This window comes from Maniola hyperantus, chromosome 26 (assembly GCF_902806685.2).
Source record: "Maniola hyperantus chromosome 26, iAphHyp1.2, whole genome shotgun sequence".
Taxonomy (NCBI): domain Eukaryota; kingdom Metazoa; phylum Arthropoda; class Insecta; order Lepidoptera; family Nymphalidae; genus Maniola; species Maniola hyperantus.
This window is the reverse complement of record NC_048561.1, coordinates 2,338,903-2,356,468: the sequence shown is the minus strand read 5'-3', so window position 1 is coordinate 2,356,468 and position 17,566 is coordinate 2,338,903. Positions and strand designations below refer to the sequence as shown.

Below are 17,566 nucleotides of genomic sequence, written 5' to 3'. Positions count from 1 at the left end.
TAGAGCATTATCCAAGAGCTATTAAATAACTTATGTATACAGGGTTACAGGAAAATAGGACACGATCCCGTTACGGGGTTATAGTACAGGACATTAGCTATCAAACGACCAAATACTTCAAGCATTTTAAAATTACAGCCCAAAAACTGTACAAGTTTTCGATTTTTAAATTTAATTCTTTGAATAACTTGCAAATTTTCTGTAAAAATTACTATGGCACTTATCCTGCGAATTATTTTAAAAACATCTACGTTTCGTAAGCTATCCATTAGTACAAAACAATTACAAAAAAAATCATATGATCCAGAAAAAATTACACAACAAAGAGACCAGGTAGAAAATTCTAACAAATGCTATTGCCAAAGAATTAAATCAGAATCAATGTAAAAACGAGTTTAATGCAAAACTGTTAAAGATTATTTTTCAATGAGGTCAAAAGGTAATATAAAATCAGTCAAGTGCGAGTCGGGCTCGCACACGAAGGGTTTCGTACCATCGTACAAGAAATAACACTTTTAATTTTTTTTTAATTTTTATGGTAGCCATTTTGTAATTTTTAGTATTTGTTGTTATAGCGGCAATAAAAATACACATTCTGTAAAAATTTCCAGTCTCTAACTATTAGGGTATAAACTGCGTTAAGCGTGCCTCTCGCGTGTCCATACAAAAACGACCCGCGCGTGCCCATGCGCGTGCACACGCTCGTGAGCCCGTCGCGTGATACTTCCGTGCAATGGGGCACGCATGCACGCGACGTGATCACGCATCACGTTGGACGGGTCCACGCGCGAAGCCCGCTAGCGGGTGCACGCGCGTGCTTGTTCAGTTGACAGCGCTATCTCGAACCGACCGCACGCGCGTGCCCGGCCCATAACAAAAAATGACAAATTTTGATACAGAAAGGGTAATTGTTGAAGTTCAGTGTCGTCCTGCCATATGGGACCAATCAAGCGAAATATTTAAAGACCGGGACGCTAAATCAAAAGCATGGCTAGACATTTGTAAAGTACTGTTTGAAAATTTTGATGACTGGAGTGAAGCAGAAAAAAACATACAAGGTAAGTACCTACACTCTTTTTTTATTTTATAATAACGTAGGTTAGGTAAACTATTCTTTGCGCCTAATTTTTATTTTTAATAATCTATGCAATTAGTTATATATAATTAGTTATTTCAATTGTATTTGTGTCAATTAAATGTTTTCAACAATTAATCCAACTATAAAATTAAAACTCGGAATATTTACAATAATTTACCTATGTAAATATAAAATCATGCTTATATTCAAAACTAGTGCAGAGATACTGCGTATTTCTGAACATTGTGAAATTCGTGTGAACAATGTCCCATAATATTGGTATGGTTTTATATAATTATTGCTCGATAAATTCCAAAGTTCTTTCTTTCGGCCACGCGGTCGCCGCCATTTTGCGCGTCACGAGACAACCAGTATGTTCACGACTGCGAGCTTCACACTACTTCACACTATCGGTGTATTTAGGGTTCAAAATCATTTTAGGGCAGAAACAGTGGATCGGTAGGTAAATAAATAAAACAATTATCAACTAAAATATTTATTATATTGGTTTTAGAATTGGGCTAGTAACTTTGTAAAATAAGCGTGCGTTTTGTAGTTTTGTAGGTTTTTCTTTGACATCTCTCAACTTTAGTTTACAACAATCTAAGTTATTTGGTTACATCCTATGATTTTATATAACTAGATTAGTTATACGCCCGCTTTCAAAGGCAAGAGCAATGGAAGGTAATTGCCTACCATGCAGTTAGTCACGCTCCAATCGGTGTCGCGTCTACATGTGTTTGAGTACCAATAATATTTTAGTAAAAAAGATGCCTACTTGTGTTTTTAGACACTGTACAAACTACACATCACTGGATGTGTAATGAAAGAAAAAAAGTTTCATTTTATGCGTAATTACATAACATTTTACCTATTTAATGTAAGAATACTGAATTTCTTATAATTTTCGACTGTCATGGCGGCGCAACTGGTTACATCCGATGAATTTAACAAATAAAATCATTAGGTATATTATTAAAATATGCCTGCTATGTTAATAAAAAATGTGTGGTAAAAAACCGTGAAAATTCAATTATTGAATGTACATAAATTATAAAAAAGCCTTCAATAAATACTGCGATCTTGCCATGACAGCTGTCCGTCTGCAACGAAATAATCTGCGAAGCTATCGCGTAATGTATACGAATCTCTGTGGGTATTTCCAATTAACCCCCGAACTGAACGTATATGGTCTGGTATAATGACAATATCATGAAAGTCATTAATTTGACTTCTTGATCTTATAAAATTATGCAAAATACAAATTGTTTTAAGAAAACAAATTGCTTTGTCTTTTCCAACGTTCAATGGACGATGGAGTATGCGAAATTTATTAGCCATGATACCAAATGTACACTCAATATAACGTCGCGCTCTCGTTAACCTATAATTGAATATTTTTTTTTTGTAGTTTAAATCGAGAGCTCGAGCATATGGCCGCATGACATGGCTAGATAACCCAAATGCTTCATCTCCTACAATAATATAGGGCAAAGCTGCGGTTGCAGCAATGTTGGTTGGTTTATCATTGTGTATTACGGGCAATGCTTTGGCAGGAGGAATATCTATTAAGTCATTGTTGATTTGTTCGTACAATCGGCTTTGTGTGAAAATTGCGGAGTCAGATTCTTTACCCTGCACTCCCACGTTTATATAGGTAAACTCATAGTTGGCGTTACACATTGCAAGCAGTACAATAGAATAGTAATGCTTATAGTTGTAATAGAGGGAACCACTATGTGGAGGTCTTATAATGCGTATATGTTTTCCGTCTATTGCACCTATGCAGTTAGGAAACTGGGCTTGCGTTAAAAACCTTTTTCAGTCTCTACCCATAGCGCACGGGAAAATTTTGGTATACATTCTTCCTTTAACCTTTCAATTATAATTTGACAAACTTCTGTTACTATTTTTCTGACCGTGGTTAGTCCTGTCTGATACGCCAGATGAATATCGACGAAGGTATGTCCACTAACTAAATATCTGTAATAAAATAAAATACCTGTGTTATTGTTTCAGTGAAAAAGCTGCAGCAAAGATGGAAAACTGCAAGAGACACTTATATAAGAGTGAGGTCTACTAAAAAAAAACTTAAATCAGGCTCCGGTTCCAGGGCAAATAAAACATACGTTTACTATAACATGCTGTCATTTTTAGATTCAAACTCGAATACTCAAGGAGAAGAATCGGCAGACAATTTTAATCAGTCAGTAGAGCAAAACGCGTCACCGAGAACTTCACAAAATAATACGATTATTGAAGAAGATTTGATTAATGTACCTAGCACCAGCTCCAGCGTTACCAAAGAAACACGATCTTCCAAGAAACGTAAGTGCGAATCGCCAACTGATTTCGAATTAGAGTTGTTAAATTACGTGAAGAATAACACTGCAGATAATATGGACGAAGACTTGAATTTTTTTAAGTCATTATTACCAACTGTAAAAAAATTGAGTTGCTTTAAAAAATTATTATTTCGTACGAAAGTATTACAAGCTTTAATTGATATTGAAAAAGAAATGATTATTACCATTGATGACCTTTCATTAACGCAAAATACGGTAACGAATGATTTAGAATCCTTAAATGTAAGATCAGATACGAACAATGAATAAATAGGTAACAAGAAAGACTTTGAAGATTTGATTAAGACTGTTTAATTATTAAGAACAAAAGAAAGAGAAGAACATGAAGAACTATTTAAGTTAGTAAAAAGCGCAATTTTATATTATATTTTTTCTGGTCCATGTGCAATTATTATGATATACAAGGGCATTCGCCAAAGTTTACAAGCCTTGAGGGTCATGTTCATAAGGAAAGAAACGGGGTCGATTCGGACACTTTTATCTTAAACCCTATTTGGGGTCAAATAAAAAGTGTATCAATAGACCCCTTTTTACTAATGGACCTTTTTTTGAACCTACTCATAACATTGCTCCTTCATATGTCATCTTCTTAAATTAATCTTTTATGTAGTAAACTGTGATTATGATGTGATGATAAATAAGAATTTTAAAAAATATAGTACCCGATTATAGTAATAGAAGGGAATAATTAATAAGGGAAATATTCATATGTAAAAATTGCAATCAATATGCGTCATTATAATTAATACTTTGTAAGGTAGGTATATTAGTATAATAAGACATTGTAGACTTATTGTACTGTTTTAAATGTATGTGTTTTTTATTTTAAACTTGAACCTGTGATTTTATAGTGTATTTCAAATGAATAATCAATGACTAATTGTAACGTAGCGTTTATGCAAGACACTGTGATGACTGTTGTGATTAAGTATATAAAAAAATAAGTGAATAAGTAGGTATAGATAAAAAAAAAAACGAAAAAAGATAAACTGTGTAATTTAGAAATACAAAATATAATTAATAAATATAAGAAACTGTGATTAATATGATGATTAATAAGTGTGCGGTTATGTGTTTCGGTCCGTGAACCACATCAAGAAAAACATTTTAAGCCATATTCAGGTGTCACTGCCGAAACAATAAGAACTTCTTCTTCTTTCTTGCTTGATGTGGCTAAACAGTAATGTGACTTACATAAATTGGCAAAAAATATGAGTGTTCTAAACTTTTTAAATAATGACTGTTTTTTTACATGAATAAAGATGATATTAATATCGAAATGTCTTTACTTACCGCAATGTCATTGCAAATCGTTCCATTGGTGATACGATTGACGTAGATTTCAATCGTAGATTGTTAGTCTTCAAATAGGCTTCCAGTTTGAATATAATTCATCATAGACTTGTATGAAACTTTAAATAGTTGAAAAAAAACCTTTCTTTTTCTTAATATACCAAACTTCCGAATTCCCGCACAGTAACCTAGATTCAACGAACGGCTTACGGCTGGCGTCTTTTTTTGGCAATTCGTCGTCGCCGTCGTCTTGATAAATAATACAACATTAATGTATCCATTATTACTTATTCGACTGTACACTCCCAACGTCAAAAAATTGTACTGAGAAAACTGCGTACGCGGATGCACGCGCCGATGCCCGCGCATAAGCACGCGAACGTGCTCACGTGCGTGCACCAGAAGCGTGGCCCGCGACGTGCTCACGTGCGTGCACACGCTTAACGCAGTTTATGCCCTAGGGTTCACGAGATACAGTCCACTGACAGACAAACGGACGGCCGGAGAGACGGACTGACTGACGAACGAACATGAAATTTCAATTAGCAATAGCATTTGCTAGAATTTTCTACCTGGTTGGGGGTCATTTGCAAGTTATCAAGAATTAAATTTAAAATTCGAAAACTTGTAGTTTTTGGGCTGTAATTTTAAAATGCTTGAAGTTTTTTTTTGTTTTATAACTGTTTATTATTAACAATACAGAAATACATTGTTCCTTTTTTTTATTAATTTTTAAAGTGGCAAACACCCCTTTACCAAGAAAAAAATAAAAAAATGAATAACTCGAAAACGATACACTTTCGCATAAGCACTTTTAGGGGTCGTTTGATAGCTAATGTCCTGTACTATAACCCCTTAACGGGATCGTGTCCTATTTTCCTGTAACCCTGTATACACTTATACATATAAGAAGGTCAAATAAAAAATCATCTACAATTGAGTATTTGCCTACTTTTGAATTTGATAAATATTATTACTGTATTATAAACTAGGATAGAAATAATGACATACGCTGAAAAAAAAATTAAAATCCCACAAAGATTTACAAAGTTACTACAGGCATTTTAATTTTGGAGTGGGAGATTCTTCTATCCCTTTCTCGCAAAACGAAAATTTGTATGAAACTGCACGAAGCTACTATGGCATTAGTAGGTGTGACGTCAAACTGCTGTATCGCTATCTCTGTCTAATCAGAAATATTTAAATGCTTATAACTTTTTTGTTATTTGATCGATTTAATTAGTTTTTTCAGTTTACGTTGAGATATGTTGTGGCCGTAGGTAATAATTAAATGCGGCAACGGTGAAAGATGTTTATTCAGAGCCGGCTTCTGGTCTACTCCCCTTTATGGACTAACAATACCTATAAAGAAATCTTACATACTATTGTTTTAATCTTACATAATTTTGCATCACCTCTCTTTCAATCCGATGTGCAGGCAACCTACTTCGATATATTGAGGAGTTGCATTTTTATGTTACAGCTAATATGAACATGCTACGTTTAAACTGACAATTCGTACATATTACAACGTCATTATTTTTATTCTAATCAATACTTATAATAAAACTGTAACAGGTCAAATTCTGTACATTGAAGATATTTTTAAAAAAAAATTTTCGAGGGCACTCTATAATCGATACTGAACCCAAAACTGTAATTTTTTCATTTTTGTCTGTCTGTCTGTCTGTATCACGGCCGCGCATCACGCTGAAACTACTGAATGGATTCCAATGAAACTTGGTACGATTTGAGGTCATACTATTGAGATATGTTGTGGCCGTATGGTAATAATGAAATGCGGCAACGGTGGAAGATGTTTATTGAGAGCCGGCTTATGATCTTCTCCCCTTATGGACTAACAATACCAATAAAGAAATCTTACATACTATTGTTTAAATCTTATTGCTTAACTACCTAACCTACATAATTTTGCATCACCTCTCTTTTAATCCGATGTGCAGGCAACCTACTTCGATATATTGAGTTGCATTTTTATGTTACAGCTAATATGAACATGCTACGTTTAAACTGACAATTCGTACATATTACACTATGAGGAAGAATATAGGATACTTTTTATCCCGAAATTCAGCATGGTTCCCGTAGGAGAGGGGATGAAAGTTAAAATGTATACTGAGTTGTAATTCATTAACGCGTAGTCCGATTTCATTCATTCTTTTTTTCATTTCTATAAACTCAGAAATATGCTACCAAAGTCATTTGCTGATATTCTTGAATCATACATCTCAAATAGGTGGTTTAGAGTTCGTCAAGAAGATGCGTATTCTGAACTCAAGGAAATTAAAGCTGGGGTACCACAAGGAAGTGTCTTAGGTCCGGTCCTGTACTTATTACTTGTTTTTACTGTATTTTGTACTTGTATTTTGTGTTGCATAGCTTAAGTTGATATGCAACACAAATTATGTCAAACTAAAATTATTAGGTACCTATTGTAGGTTATGTTGATTGTTGGAGGTTGATTGCCACTGCTAGTGATTTTTCGTATTGTAACGAGGATAGGAACGTCTGCATAGCAAAGTAATTTAAGTATTGTTTATGAAATTAATGACTTGGCATACCAAACGCACTGCAAAACATCATGCTTATCATAGTGTTGCTGCTATACTCAAGGAAGCAACTTTTGTGAATACGGGTATAATTATGCACAGTGCGCGGCCGAAAGTGATGAACATCGGCCTTTAGAATGACATTTCAGGTTTGTAGAGCGTTGTCTCTGTCACTCATATCCATATGACGTTTTGTCGGTCACAAGGACCGAAACAATGCTCTACAAATCTGCTATCTCCTTCTAAAGATCGATGATCATCACTTTTGGGTTTAGGTTCACACTTTACATTACCGCGTACTGTACCACTGGTTAGAAATGCCTTTCCTACTGAGAAAAGAGTTTCTTGCCTTTCCTGCAAGAAACTCGGCGGTTGCTCTTTTCAAAGATTTGATATACAATATTATTGTATATGCATTGGTGTGCTGAAAGGTACCATGTATAAGAAAAGACTTTTTCAGTCCTGCGCGTTGCTGGAACGAGCTGCAGGTCACATCCACGCTCTTTTATGATTTAGATAATCTTCATTTGTGTAATATGCTTTTTTCAGGAGCATACTTTTAATAGATTTTTTAATCTTGTGTAAAGGCAAGTCCAAAATAGTTTGCGGGATTTTGTTATAAAAGGTTATACCTATGACCCACCTACACACAAATGACTTTTGGACTTTCCTGAGGCGGAAGGTAGGAGTTGCAAGCTTATTACGGTTTCCTGTTAGCCTATTGTGTAGATCACCAATTTTCTTGTAACTAAGAATATTTTGTCTCACAAAAACTATTATTGACTAGCTGATGCCCGCGACTTGTGGATTTAGATTTTTAAAAATACCGTGGGAACTCTTTGATTTTCTGGGATAAAAGTAGCCTATGCCATTCTCCAGGTCTTTATCTATACCCATGCAAAAAACCACGTCAATCCGTTACACCGTTGCGACATGATTGAAGGACAAACCAACACACAAACAAACAAACACACTTTCGCATTTATAATAAGGGTACTGATTAAGAAATGATCTAAATTATTTCAATATTGGCCATCCGTCGGATCACATTTCTCCTTACATCTATGGCCCTCGCTAATTCTGCTGGGGCAGTGAAGGCAGATGTGGTTAAGTGCTCATCAGTCTCACTATCTTGCATATTATCATTTAGGCTCAACTCACACCGAAAGAGCGGCGAAGGGCAGCGAAGCGCAGCGAAGCGCAGCGAAGCGCAGCGACCCGCTCGATAAAGAAGGCGCGCGGATTCCCGCGACTGCTCGAGAAGTCGCTGGAATGCTCGAGAAGTCGCTGGAATGCTCGAGAGGTCGCGGGATGAATTCACGGGTCGCTCCCCTATGCGCAGTTCACTTCCAACAAAACTGGAGTAAACTTGTGTTTAAGCAGTGAAAATGGGTATTTTGGATTTAATTATTATTGCACATATAATTGAAGCAGAAGAGGAAGAGGCCGAAGAGATAAGGAGGGAAAGATTTAAAAGAAAAAGAAATATTTGGGTACACGACCTGTGGAAGAAAAGACGTTTGTTTGGCCAATTTCAAACATTTTGCACAAATTTACATCTGTATCCTAGCATTTATTATGACTATTATAAAATGAACTATGACAAATTTGAAAGTTTGTTGGAAATTCTCAGGCCACATATTCAAAAACAAAATACCAATTATAGATTGGCTATTTCCGCTGAAGAAAGACTGTCAGTCTGCCTCAGGTAAGTTAGTAAATAAAAAGTATATGGTTCAATTGTATTGTTATTTATTGTTCAAATACACTATTCTAACAAAAAAATAAAATAGTTTTAAAGAATAAAAAATAGTTTTAAAATAGTTTTAAGGCAACAGTTCTTTAATAGTCAAATGTCGTATCGATATTGGTTTCGGAATCCTCTTCACGCAATACAGAATCAGAGGATCTTTGTTGTGATTTCGACATAGCCTGTGGTATATAAGGCGATGGAGGTGGGTCGAATGAACTAGATCTGGAAGTTAAGGTTGAATAAATCGGAAGTGGGGAGTTTGTCTCGTAGATATTTTCTGTGTTCGTTTCTTGATAACTTGTTGAAGTAGACGGTATTTTGGATGGTGTGTATGAAAAGGATGTGGTTGGAATGTTTGTTTCATTGTAATTTTCTGTCACAGATCTAGGACTGATACTGGTTGTTTCCAATGGATAATTTGAAGAAGATGGCATGGTTGTATTATTTCCTGTGGCAGATAAGTTGAATTCAGCTGTATCTCGTGTCATTTTATCACCGGTGTCATCGGCAAGTCTTATTTCCGTTTCATTTATAAGGCGGAAAATTTCGCCCTTTAATTTGGCTTGAATATTTTTAGGCATTGTTTTCACAGTTCGGCCCATGGTTAAGAAAAAACTAATGGTTGGGTCATGTTCTATTTGCTTTCCTTCAATATATTGTTTGAACAATAAATTTGACATTTTGAGAGGCTGTTCGTTGGATGAAGAGGTCTGGTTTGACAGCTGCGACTGTGGCCGTGGTGACGGTAATAGCTGCGACTGCGGTCTTGGTGACATAGACTGATATTCGCCATCTGTGGTAATATCTGAATCTTCTGGCGAACTCGTTAAATTTGAAATTTGTTTCCTGCTTTTCATGAAGGGTTTTATGAATTCTAATTCTTTTTCAAATTTTAATGGGCGTTCCACTGTTCTAGCTGACCCACTTCTACTCTCTCTTAATGAAATGCCCTTTCTATAACTATCTCGTAATTTCTTCCAAGACTTTTGGCAATTCTCCACTGAAAATGGTAATAATATAATTATTAATATAACAATCTTGTTATGTTTTTATGGATTTTAATTTTTCATGATGGTAACAATAATCTAGATAATAATATATACACACGGATAAAAGTAGACAAACTACCGGGGCTGTTACTCTTGATTTATCGATATGTGTAACTATATCTGATGATAATAATTATATTTTGTTTCAGATTTTTAACTACTGCTATCAGTTTCAAAGCGCTAGCTCACGAGTATCGAATGGGATATAGTACTGTACTTCTAATTGTTCACGAAACTTGCTCTGCGATATGGAAGTGTTTACGGCCGCGTGTTATGCCAAAACCGACAGCTCAGCTATGGACCAAACTAGCAAAAGAATTTGAAACTCAATGGAATTTTCCTAACTGTATAGGAGCCATAGATGGCAAACATGTTAATATAAGAGCACCTTGGAACAGCGGCAGTCAATTTTATAACTACAAAAAATATTTCAGTGTAGTTTTATTAGCCATAGCTGATGCAAATTACCGATTCGTTGTAGTCGATATTGGAGCATACGGTCGCAATAGTGATAGTGGCATTTTAAGCAGCTCCAGATTAGGACAATTATTGAATAATAATACACTGGATATACCACCTAGTAAATGTTTGCCAGGTACGACAGAAGCATTGCCACATGTATTTGTTGGAGATGAGGCTTTCCCGCTACATGAACACATAATGAGACCTTTTCCTGGAAGCCAAATGTCGACAGACGTCGAGAAGAAAATATTTAACTATCGCCTAAGCCGTGCAAGACGTATTGTAGAGAGCAGTTTCGGAATACTAACACAAAAATTTGAGGTTTTCCAAAAGAGAATTAGAATGCAACCCAAATACCTGGACATTATGATACTAGCGTGCACTTGTTTACATAATTACCTAAGAAATGATGAAATATTTGAAAACATAATTGAAACAGTGCCAATAAATAGTATATTACAAAATCTTCAAGCGGATTCTGTTTCCCGAGAAAATGCTATCTCTATAAGAGATAAATTTAAGACTTATTTTAATTCTTGTGGTGCCGTTTCTTGGCAAAACGAAATGATTTCCCGTAGTTAAATAGATTTAACAACAAAATGGTGTGAAGTTTTACAAAAGACTGCGCCGTATGTAAACTAACGAGTTCTAGAATTTGCGGACGACATCGCAACAATTAAAAGTTTTTTTTTCATTTTAATTAAAATTTTAAAAAAATGGTTTATTTTAATTTTCAAATAAAAATAATTAAACAAATACATACTTACCAGACATATTCATTTCAGCGCCCACTTTTTGCCAAGCGTTATTTTTCATTTGTTTATCGCTGTAATGCCTTGATTTGATATTGTATAGGCAGTCGTACATTTGCACTAAATAAATAAGCTTTTCTTCATCAATTTCCATCACTTCTGTATTCGTTGAACTGCAAGGAATGAATGCGAATGCTCGCGCGGGAAGCGGGCGTGAGGGGCGGGATATTGCCAGCGGTCGCTCGCGACTGCTCGAGCATTCTCGGGACTTCCCGCGACTTCTCGCGCAGTCGCACGGCTCCGTTCGGAATTCGCCGGAATTCCCGCGGCGCCGCAGGCATCCGCGCGACTCGTTTGAGTTTACTCATGCGATAATAAGTATTATAGTAATGAAAATAAAGTTAAAATTCAAACTGCACTCCGCTTCGCTGCGCCTCGACGCTCTTTCGGTGTGAGTTGAGCCTTATGGGCAAGTGGACGGATAAGCACATGTTATGCAGCACAGCACAAGCGTTGACGATCTTGCCTGCCTTTACAGGGTCGTACTCAAGGGTCCGATGTTTAAGGATACATCGGAATCTCCCTTTCAGCACACCAATGCATCTTTCCACACAATTTCTAGCTTTTATATGGCGAGCGGTATATATTGCCTCCTGGCTGCCATCTGCTGCATTCAAAATTGGTGTGAGCAACCAAGGTTCGGATGGATAACCAGAATCTCCTGAAACAAGAAAATTTCAGACCATGATAATATATAGCACTGACCAGTGATAAATTGTTTTGAGCACTTGTAAAAGTTTACTTAAATAAAAAAATATTCTGTTCTATGAATTAAAATAACCTCTAGCATTTCAATTGCCATTTTATTTGCTTACTAGTTAACTTAATTAATGATTACAGTTACAGTAATTTAATCTCACCAAGTAGCCAACATTCTACTCCATGTGCATTTAAGTCCTGCATTTTGCTCCTCAATGCAGAATTGCACCAGATGAAGGAGTCATGAGAGCTCCCTGGATATCTGGCCAAGATATTAAGTATTTTTAATTGTGAATCACAAGCCTGAGAAAGAAAAAATCACATGAAGTATATCTGTTCTTACCTACGACTTAACCAACATCCTACTAGGATAGGTACTTACTATTTGCACATTTAAAGAATGTTGAGATTTTCTGTTCACATATATTTCTTCATGTGCTGTGGGTTTCTTTATATTGATATGGGTACCGTCAACAAATCCTAGTACTCCGGGGAGTGAAAACAGTTCATAATGTCTGTAATTAATGTAAAGATGTGAAATCAATTGTTTGTTCTTAAGTGACACAACATTACTTAGGTATTTACGTTTAAAACACTAAGCAAACTATCAGGATATAATATTTTTAATTCTTACCTAGCCAACAGAGTCCTTATTTCTTGAGAATTAGGAAATTGTATCCACCTTGTTAACATCAGAGGTTTATTTAATGCCTCCGTAACCTCCTATATGCATCTGCACAAACTTGGTTGGCTCATGGAAATGTCATATTCACCCGCAATGGACTTCTGATCACTGCCATGAGCAAAAAATGAAGGGCGGCTAGAACCTGTGAATTTTGTACAAGTTTTTAAATAATTGAGTACCTATATATTTACAACTGATTGTTAATTTAAACCTATATTAAAAGTAGAACCATAGGTAGGTAATTATAATGTTAATGTCCTATCATAGAACCATATGTCCTATCATATGGAGGTAGGTTGACAGATAGGTACTTAGATACCTACTCACAAAAGACTGACTCAAGTTTTAAGTAGGTATGTACCTAACTCCTAAGTTATCTACTAAAGTACTCGTAAACAAGCAGTCATACTTATCTACAAATAAACTTGCTTTTGTCTAGAAATACAAATGGAGAACTCACCTTTATTTCTGGTGCTATACCAAAAATTTTGTTGCCTCCTGTAATGCTTCCTCTTATTTGAGACACTAAAAATAACGCCAATTCTGGCGAAAGCCGATATTTTCCCATAAAAATTAAGGCATTTGCCTCAAACGGGTTAGATGTACGTAGATACCTACGTCTCAGAAGATTAAGACTTGCATCCTCTTCACCGCGTCTTCTTCGCCTCCTTAAAATTGCGGCTCCGAACATATTTATTACCACAGTTTTTTACGAAATAACACGCGTAGATGAACAAAAGGAAGGATATCTAATGCCCTGTAGCTTTCGATAAGTAAACATCAAAAATTATCGGACGTTCGGAAAATCTTATTCGATTAAGTTGTTGTGAATAGCGTTTGATAGTCGTAATCATACGATATCTACCTAAGTTCGATTCGGTTTCGGTTTCGACAACTTTACTGTCGATACGGTTATTCTGAATTGAAAATACATTTTATCGTACGACAACTTACGGAATCGATCGATAATTATGTTATCGAAGTGTTCTGAATCGGCCTGCAGGTCTGAGAAGAGCCCACAACAAATTCTTATACCTACCTATTTATATGTAGTTTCTTATTTAGATACGATAGATAGAACGATATGTTTAGAATGCGCGCCATCCTATCTAAAGTTTTTTTGAATCTAAGTCTCAATAGTTGAGTTTTGGGGGTGAAGAAATTGGCAAAGTAATCTTGAAATAGTATAGACAGTTGCTATATTATTAAACATAATTTCATGGACAATTTTGAATGAATTTCCTAACAAATCTCCCAGCTGGATATTATAATAACCTACCTAACATTATAAAACTATACATAGAAATATCATTAAATTAAAATAACTAAAACTAAGAATTAAAGTACTTATCAAAATTTTGAGCCCTAGGTAGGGTGCCCATTATGCAGGCAGCATTCCCGCGCTGAAAGTCGTTGCGCGAGAAAGCTACCCGCGCGAGGGTCGCCTGTTGCCTCCCTAAGGCGTTTGCTGAGGTCCTTGTGGAGCCCCCGGGCACCCTTGCCCCACGGACCCAGTGTCTGGACGCCAAACGGGACAAATTCGTATTGGGCGCCGAGACAACTGTATTTGTTTGTTTTTTGGCGCTCTCGCGCGTCCGCCGCAGCCCCGGCTCGTCCGCTGGTCGATTGTATATAGGATATATAGGAGGCGTAGGCATGGAGCCAGTAGCCTGACTCTGGTCTAGAGGATGCCAGTAGCCTCGCCCGGTCCCTGCTTACAGCGGTGTCGATGAGGGAATCTCATATTGAGACCGATATTATGTCGTCCCAAGCCCTTTGGCTGCTAAGCTGTGATAGCCTAGTGGTTAGGACGTCCGCCTTCTAATCGGAGGTCGGCGGTTTGATCCCGGGCCCGCACCTCTAATTTTTCGGAGCTATGTGCGTTTTAATTAATTAAATATCACTAATTACTTTAACGGTGAAGGAAAACATCGTGAGGAAACCTGCATGTACTGACCCGTATTTAATTTTTTCTTTTAGACGTCACATCACCGGCCACCCTGTATATTAAGTGTATCTGAAAAAGTTCAAAGTAGTGACGAGGAAGGCCTGTGTTGAATATTATAATAATTTTTAGAAAATAATTACGTAGGTGGATAAGTCTAAAAACAAATATGTTATTTTAGCGTTTAAACTATCGTGAGTGATTTCCATTATAGGTTACAGGAAAATAGGACACGAGCCCTAAAGTGCTTATGCAAAAGTGTATCGTTTTCGAGTTATATTGTCCTGAAATAAAAATACATAATTATTATATTTTAATACATAAATATCATTATGATACAGCGTATTTTATCAAAACATGGGTATGGGTTGAATTTTATGTTGTCTTTTTTTACGTTTTAGTGGACATGGGTCTTCATTTTCAGTGTCATCAAATTGTTCTGTGTCAGAGTATTTGCACATGTTTTCGATTTCTTGTTCCGCTTCCTCATATGTTGATATGTTTCTTCTTTTCACGATACAATTTGATTTTAAACAATCGTTTTGGGGATTTTTTTTTCATTTTTTCGCAATTTTTCGGACATATTTTTAGGCCACAACAAAATTTCTCCCAAGTATCTGAAATACTGGATAAAACCGATCTTCCTTTTTCTAATGTCTGGAGAATTTCTTATGGCATGGCTGAAATGTAAAAGTAAGATTAAGTCCAGAACATAAACTATATTATTAGGGGTTATGTATGACCCTTCATGATTGTGGGGGATATATGAATGACTCATATATTATGAGTATGAAATTGCCGATTTGTACTGAAAAATAAAAATTAGTTTTTTTTTTAATTTAACATATTTATTTAATCAAAATAATTACCATTATTATCTATACATTGCTGCCATCTAATAGGAAGCTCATTTATGCCTTTGCGATAGAACTCTGGTGATCTAGATTCGACAAACTGTGTGAAAGCATTTTGAACTGCCTCCTGAGAAGAAAACTTTTTATCACGCAGAAAATTGACCAAATCACGAAAAAAATGGTAGTCCGTTGGAGCAAGGTCTGGCGAATACGGAGGGTGACGAATGGTTTCTAATTGCAGTTCCTGTAGAGTTAAAACGGTTTCTCGTGCTGTATGAGGTCTGGCGTTATCATGGAGCAATAATGGTGAAGATCGATTCATAAGTCGGGGCTGTTTCACTGCTAGTTTCGCTATCATTGTTCGGAGTTCGGCGCAGTAGACATCTGCCGTTATTGCTTGACCAGATCGGAGAAAGCTATAGTGAATAACACCACGCTGAGACCACTAAACAGTTACCATTACCTTTTTATTGGTAAGCTTTGCTTTAGGCGACGGATCCTCGTGGATGATATTTCATCCACAATATCATCCACGAGGCTGAGGAAACATTGCTATTGCTATTGCCTTAGGGTTTTTGGCGCTAGATTGCTTGGATAATCGTTCCAAGACCGTCGTAAGATCGTCGAAATAGTTCATTTTAAAAAATAAAATCAGATTGTTCATTATAAGTAGTTAGTTGTTTAGGGGTCAATATACCCTAAGTATTTTGTCTCTGTTTTAGGTAGGCTATACTAATTTATGGAATTCTAATTAATTTGCACTCAATTTGACCTAAATCGGTTGAATGTACATTGAAAATCGAAGTAACAATAACACTAGCATTATAACGAAAAAACAAAGGTTCAGTGAACCTTCCTCGCCAGCCGGCAGTCAAAACCTACCTTAAAACAAAAAAACTACTCGGTAAATCTACGTCAGAATATTTTGATTATTGTGGTAACGATCGTGTATAGTATATAAAACAAACCCTAAATTGATTATATTTATCACTTACTTACCTAGATTAGAAAAAGTTCTGAACCGGAGATATAATAACCTCAACATTTCCAACGCTTGTTAAATTGATTAGCGAACAATACCAATTTAATCATTCTGTTATCACTAGGTACACTAATAAGATCTCACACACATAACCTGCAAGTAATATTCACTTTTTACAAAGAAAACTTGTTGTTCTTGTTAAAAACAACGCGATCAAAACAAACCGTCCGCTGCGCCAGATCCTTCTTTCCACGCACGTGCAAACTGTGGAACCAACTCCCATCGGCGGTGTTCCCACTAGATTATAACATGGGGTTATTCAAGGGGCGGACCAACAAATTCCTAAAAGGCCGGCAACGCATCGGCGGCTCCTCTGGTGCTGCAAATGTTCATGGGCGGCGGTAATCACTTAACATCAGGTGACCCGCCTGCTCGCTTGCTCGCTATATCTATTAAAAAAAAAAAAAAAAAAAAAAAAAAAAAAACTTGAAAGCAGCTCGAGTGCCAAACTGACAACTGACAGCGCGCGCCGCGCAGTGCGCACTTCGCCGGAGACGGCGCGAAAATACAAAATCAACAAACAAACTTTATATTTCTTAGAATTTAAAACGTACTTTAATTTATGGAAAATAAAATAATATCAATAAATTAATAACATTGAAAAAGTAGAGAATCATAATAAACATAGTTTTTATAGCAATAGATAAAATACTCATTTGTTTACATGAACTTACGAATTTAAATCACGCGCGGTTTTCAAACCAATATGTCTGATACAAATTTCTCTCTTGTGATTGGACAGAAGTACTGCTTATTTGGGCCCGTTAACGACGGGTCATTTGACGCACACATCAACAGATTTCGAGGTGAATTGTGTCACACATATAAACGTTTTCTTGTAAGCCGTAAGCATTTCGGTCCTCAGCTTTTTCGTCCGATGTCGACCGCGCAATCGCAATCGCGACCGCTCGTGATCGTTTTGAACGGGCGTGCGCGAGTTTTTGAAGAAGAGGTGTGT

The 17,566-nt window shown here is 36.3% G+C and overlaps 4 protein-coding genes and 1 long non-coding RNA gene across 7 annotated transcripts in view; 2 read left to right on the top strand and 3 right to left on the bottom strand.

Annotated features, from left to right (window-relative positions):
- Positions 1-17,566, bottom strand: part of LOC138404205 (uncharacterized) — a 162,193-nt gene that overhangs the window by 49,059 nt on the left and 95,568 nt on the right. The window lies entirely within an intron of this gene.
- On the top strand, positions 881-3,794 carry LOC117994232 (uncharacterized). Its single transcript, XM_034982124.2, has 2 exons — positions 881-1,058; positions 3,098-3,794. Exons 1-2 carry the CDS (start codon positions 881-883, stop codon positions 3,691-3,693), a joined length of 774 nt encoding a protein of 257 aa, XP_034838015.1. The 3' UTR covers positions 3,694-3,794.
- On the bottom strand, positions 1,055-5,121 carry LOC138404181 (uncharacterized). Its single transcript, XM_069507574.1, is given in 9 exon segments — positions 1,055-1,121; positions 2,417-2,889; positions 2,892-3,061; positions 4,738-4,828; positions 4,831-4,851; positions 4,854-4,912; positions 4,914-4,946; positions 4,948-5,027; positions 5,029-5,121. Coding segments are annotated over 9 exon segments (1,047 nt in total). The 5' UTR covers positions 5,107-5,121; the 3' UTR covers positions 1,055-1,079.
- Positions 5,381-15,288, bottom strand: LOC117994081 (putative nuclease HARBI1). Of its 3 annotated transcripts, none has more exons than XM_069507416.1 (6): positions 13,228-15,288; positions 12,717-12,909; positions 12,465-12,597; positions 12,244-12,385; positions 11,790-12,044; positions 5,381-8,456 (listed from the first exon to the last, which is right to left on the bottom strand). In XM_069507416.1, the coding sequence occupies exons 2-6, from the start codon at positions 12,773-12,775 to the stop codon at positions 8,320-8,322; spliced, it is 726 nt and encodes a 241-aa protein (XP_069363517.1). In that variant the 5' UTR covers positions 12,776-12,909; positions 13,228-15,288; the 3' UTR covers positions 5,381-8,319. The 3 variants fall into 3 exon arrangements, with proteins under 3 accessions (XP_069363517.1, XP_069363516.1, XP_069363515.1); XM_069507415.1 differs by having other exon boundaries at positions 12,717-14,996; positions 15,107-15,288; XM_069507414.1 differs by having other exon boundaries at positions 12,717-15,288.
- LOC138404159 (uncharacterized) lies at positions 8,514-11,335 on the top strand. Its single transcript, XM_069507413.1, has 2 exons — positions 8,514-9,015; positions 10,259-11,335. The coding sequence occupies exons 1-2, from the start codon at positions 8,696-8,698 to the stop codon at positions 11,151-11,153; spliced, it is 1,215 nt and encodes a 404-aa protein (XP_069363514.1). The 5' UTR covers positions 8,514-8,695; the 3' UTR covers positions 11,154-11,335.

Coding starts and splice junctions, on each gene's coding strand:
- LOC117994232 (XM_034982124.2), top strand. CDS start 881: ATGACAAATTTTGATACAGAAAGGGTAATTGTTGAAGTTCAGTGTCGT. Junction 1,059..3,097: donor AGCAGAAAAAAACATACAAG/GTAAGTACCTAC, acceptor TTATTGTTTCAG/TGAAAAAGCTGCAGCAAAGA.
- LOC117994081 (XM_069507414.1), bottom strand. CDS start 12,775: ATGTTAACAAGGTGGATACAATTTCCTAATTCTCAAGAAATAAGGACT. Junction 12,386..12,464: donor ATTCTTTAAATGTGCAAATA/GTAAGTACCTAT, acceptor TTTCTTTCTCAG/GCTTGTGATTCACAATTAAA. Junction 12,045..12,243: donor AGTAGAATGTTGGCTACTTG/GTGAGATTAAAT, acceptor TTCTTGTTTCAG/GAGATTCTGGTTATCCATCC.
- LOC138404159 (XM_069507413.1), top strand. CDS start 8,696: ATGGGTATTTTGGATTTAATTATTATTGCACATATAATTGAAGCAGAA. Junction 9,016..10,258: donor AGACTGTCAGTCTGCCTCAG/GTAAGTTAGTAA, acceptor ATTTTGTTTCAG/ATTTTTAACTACTGCTATCA.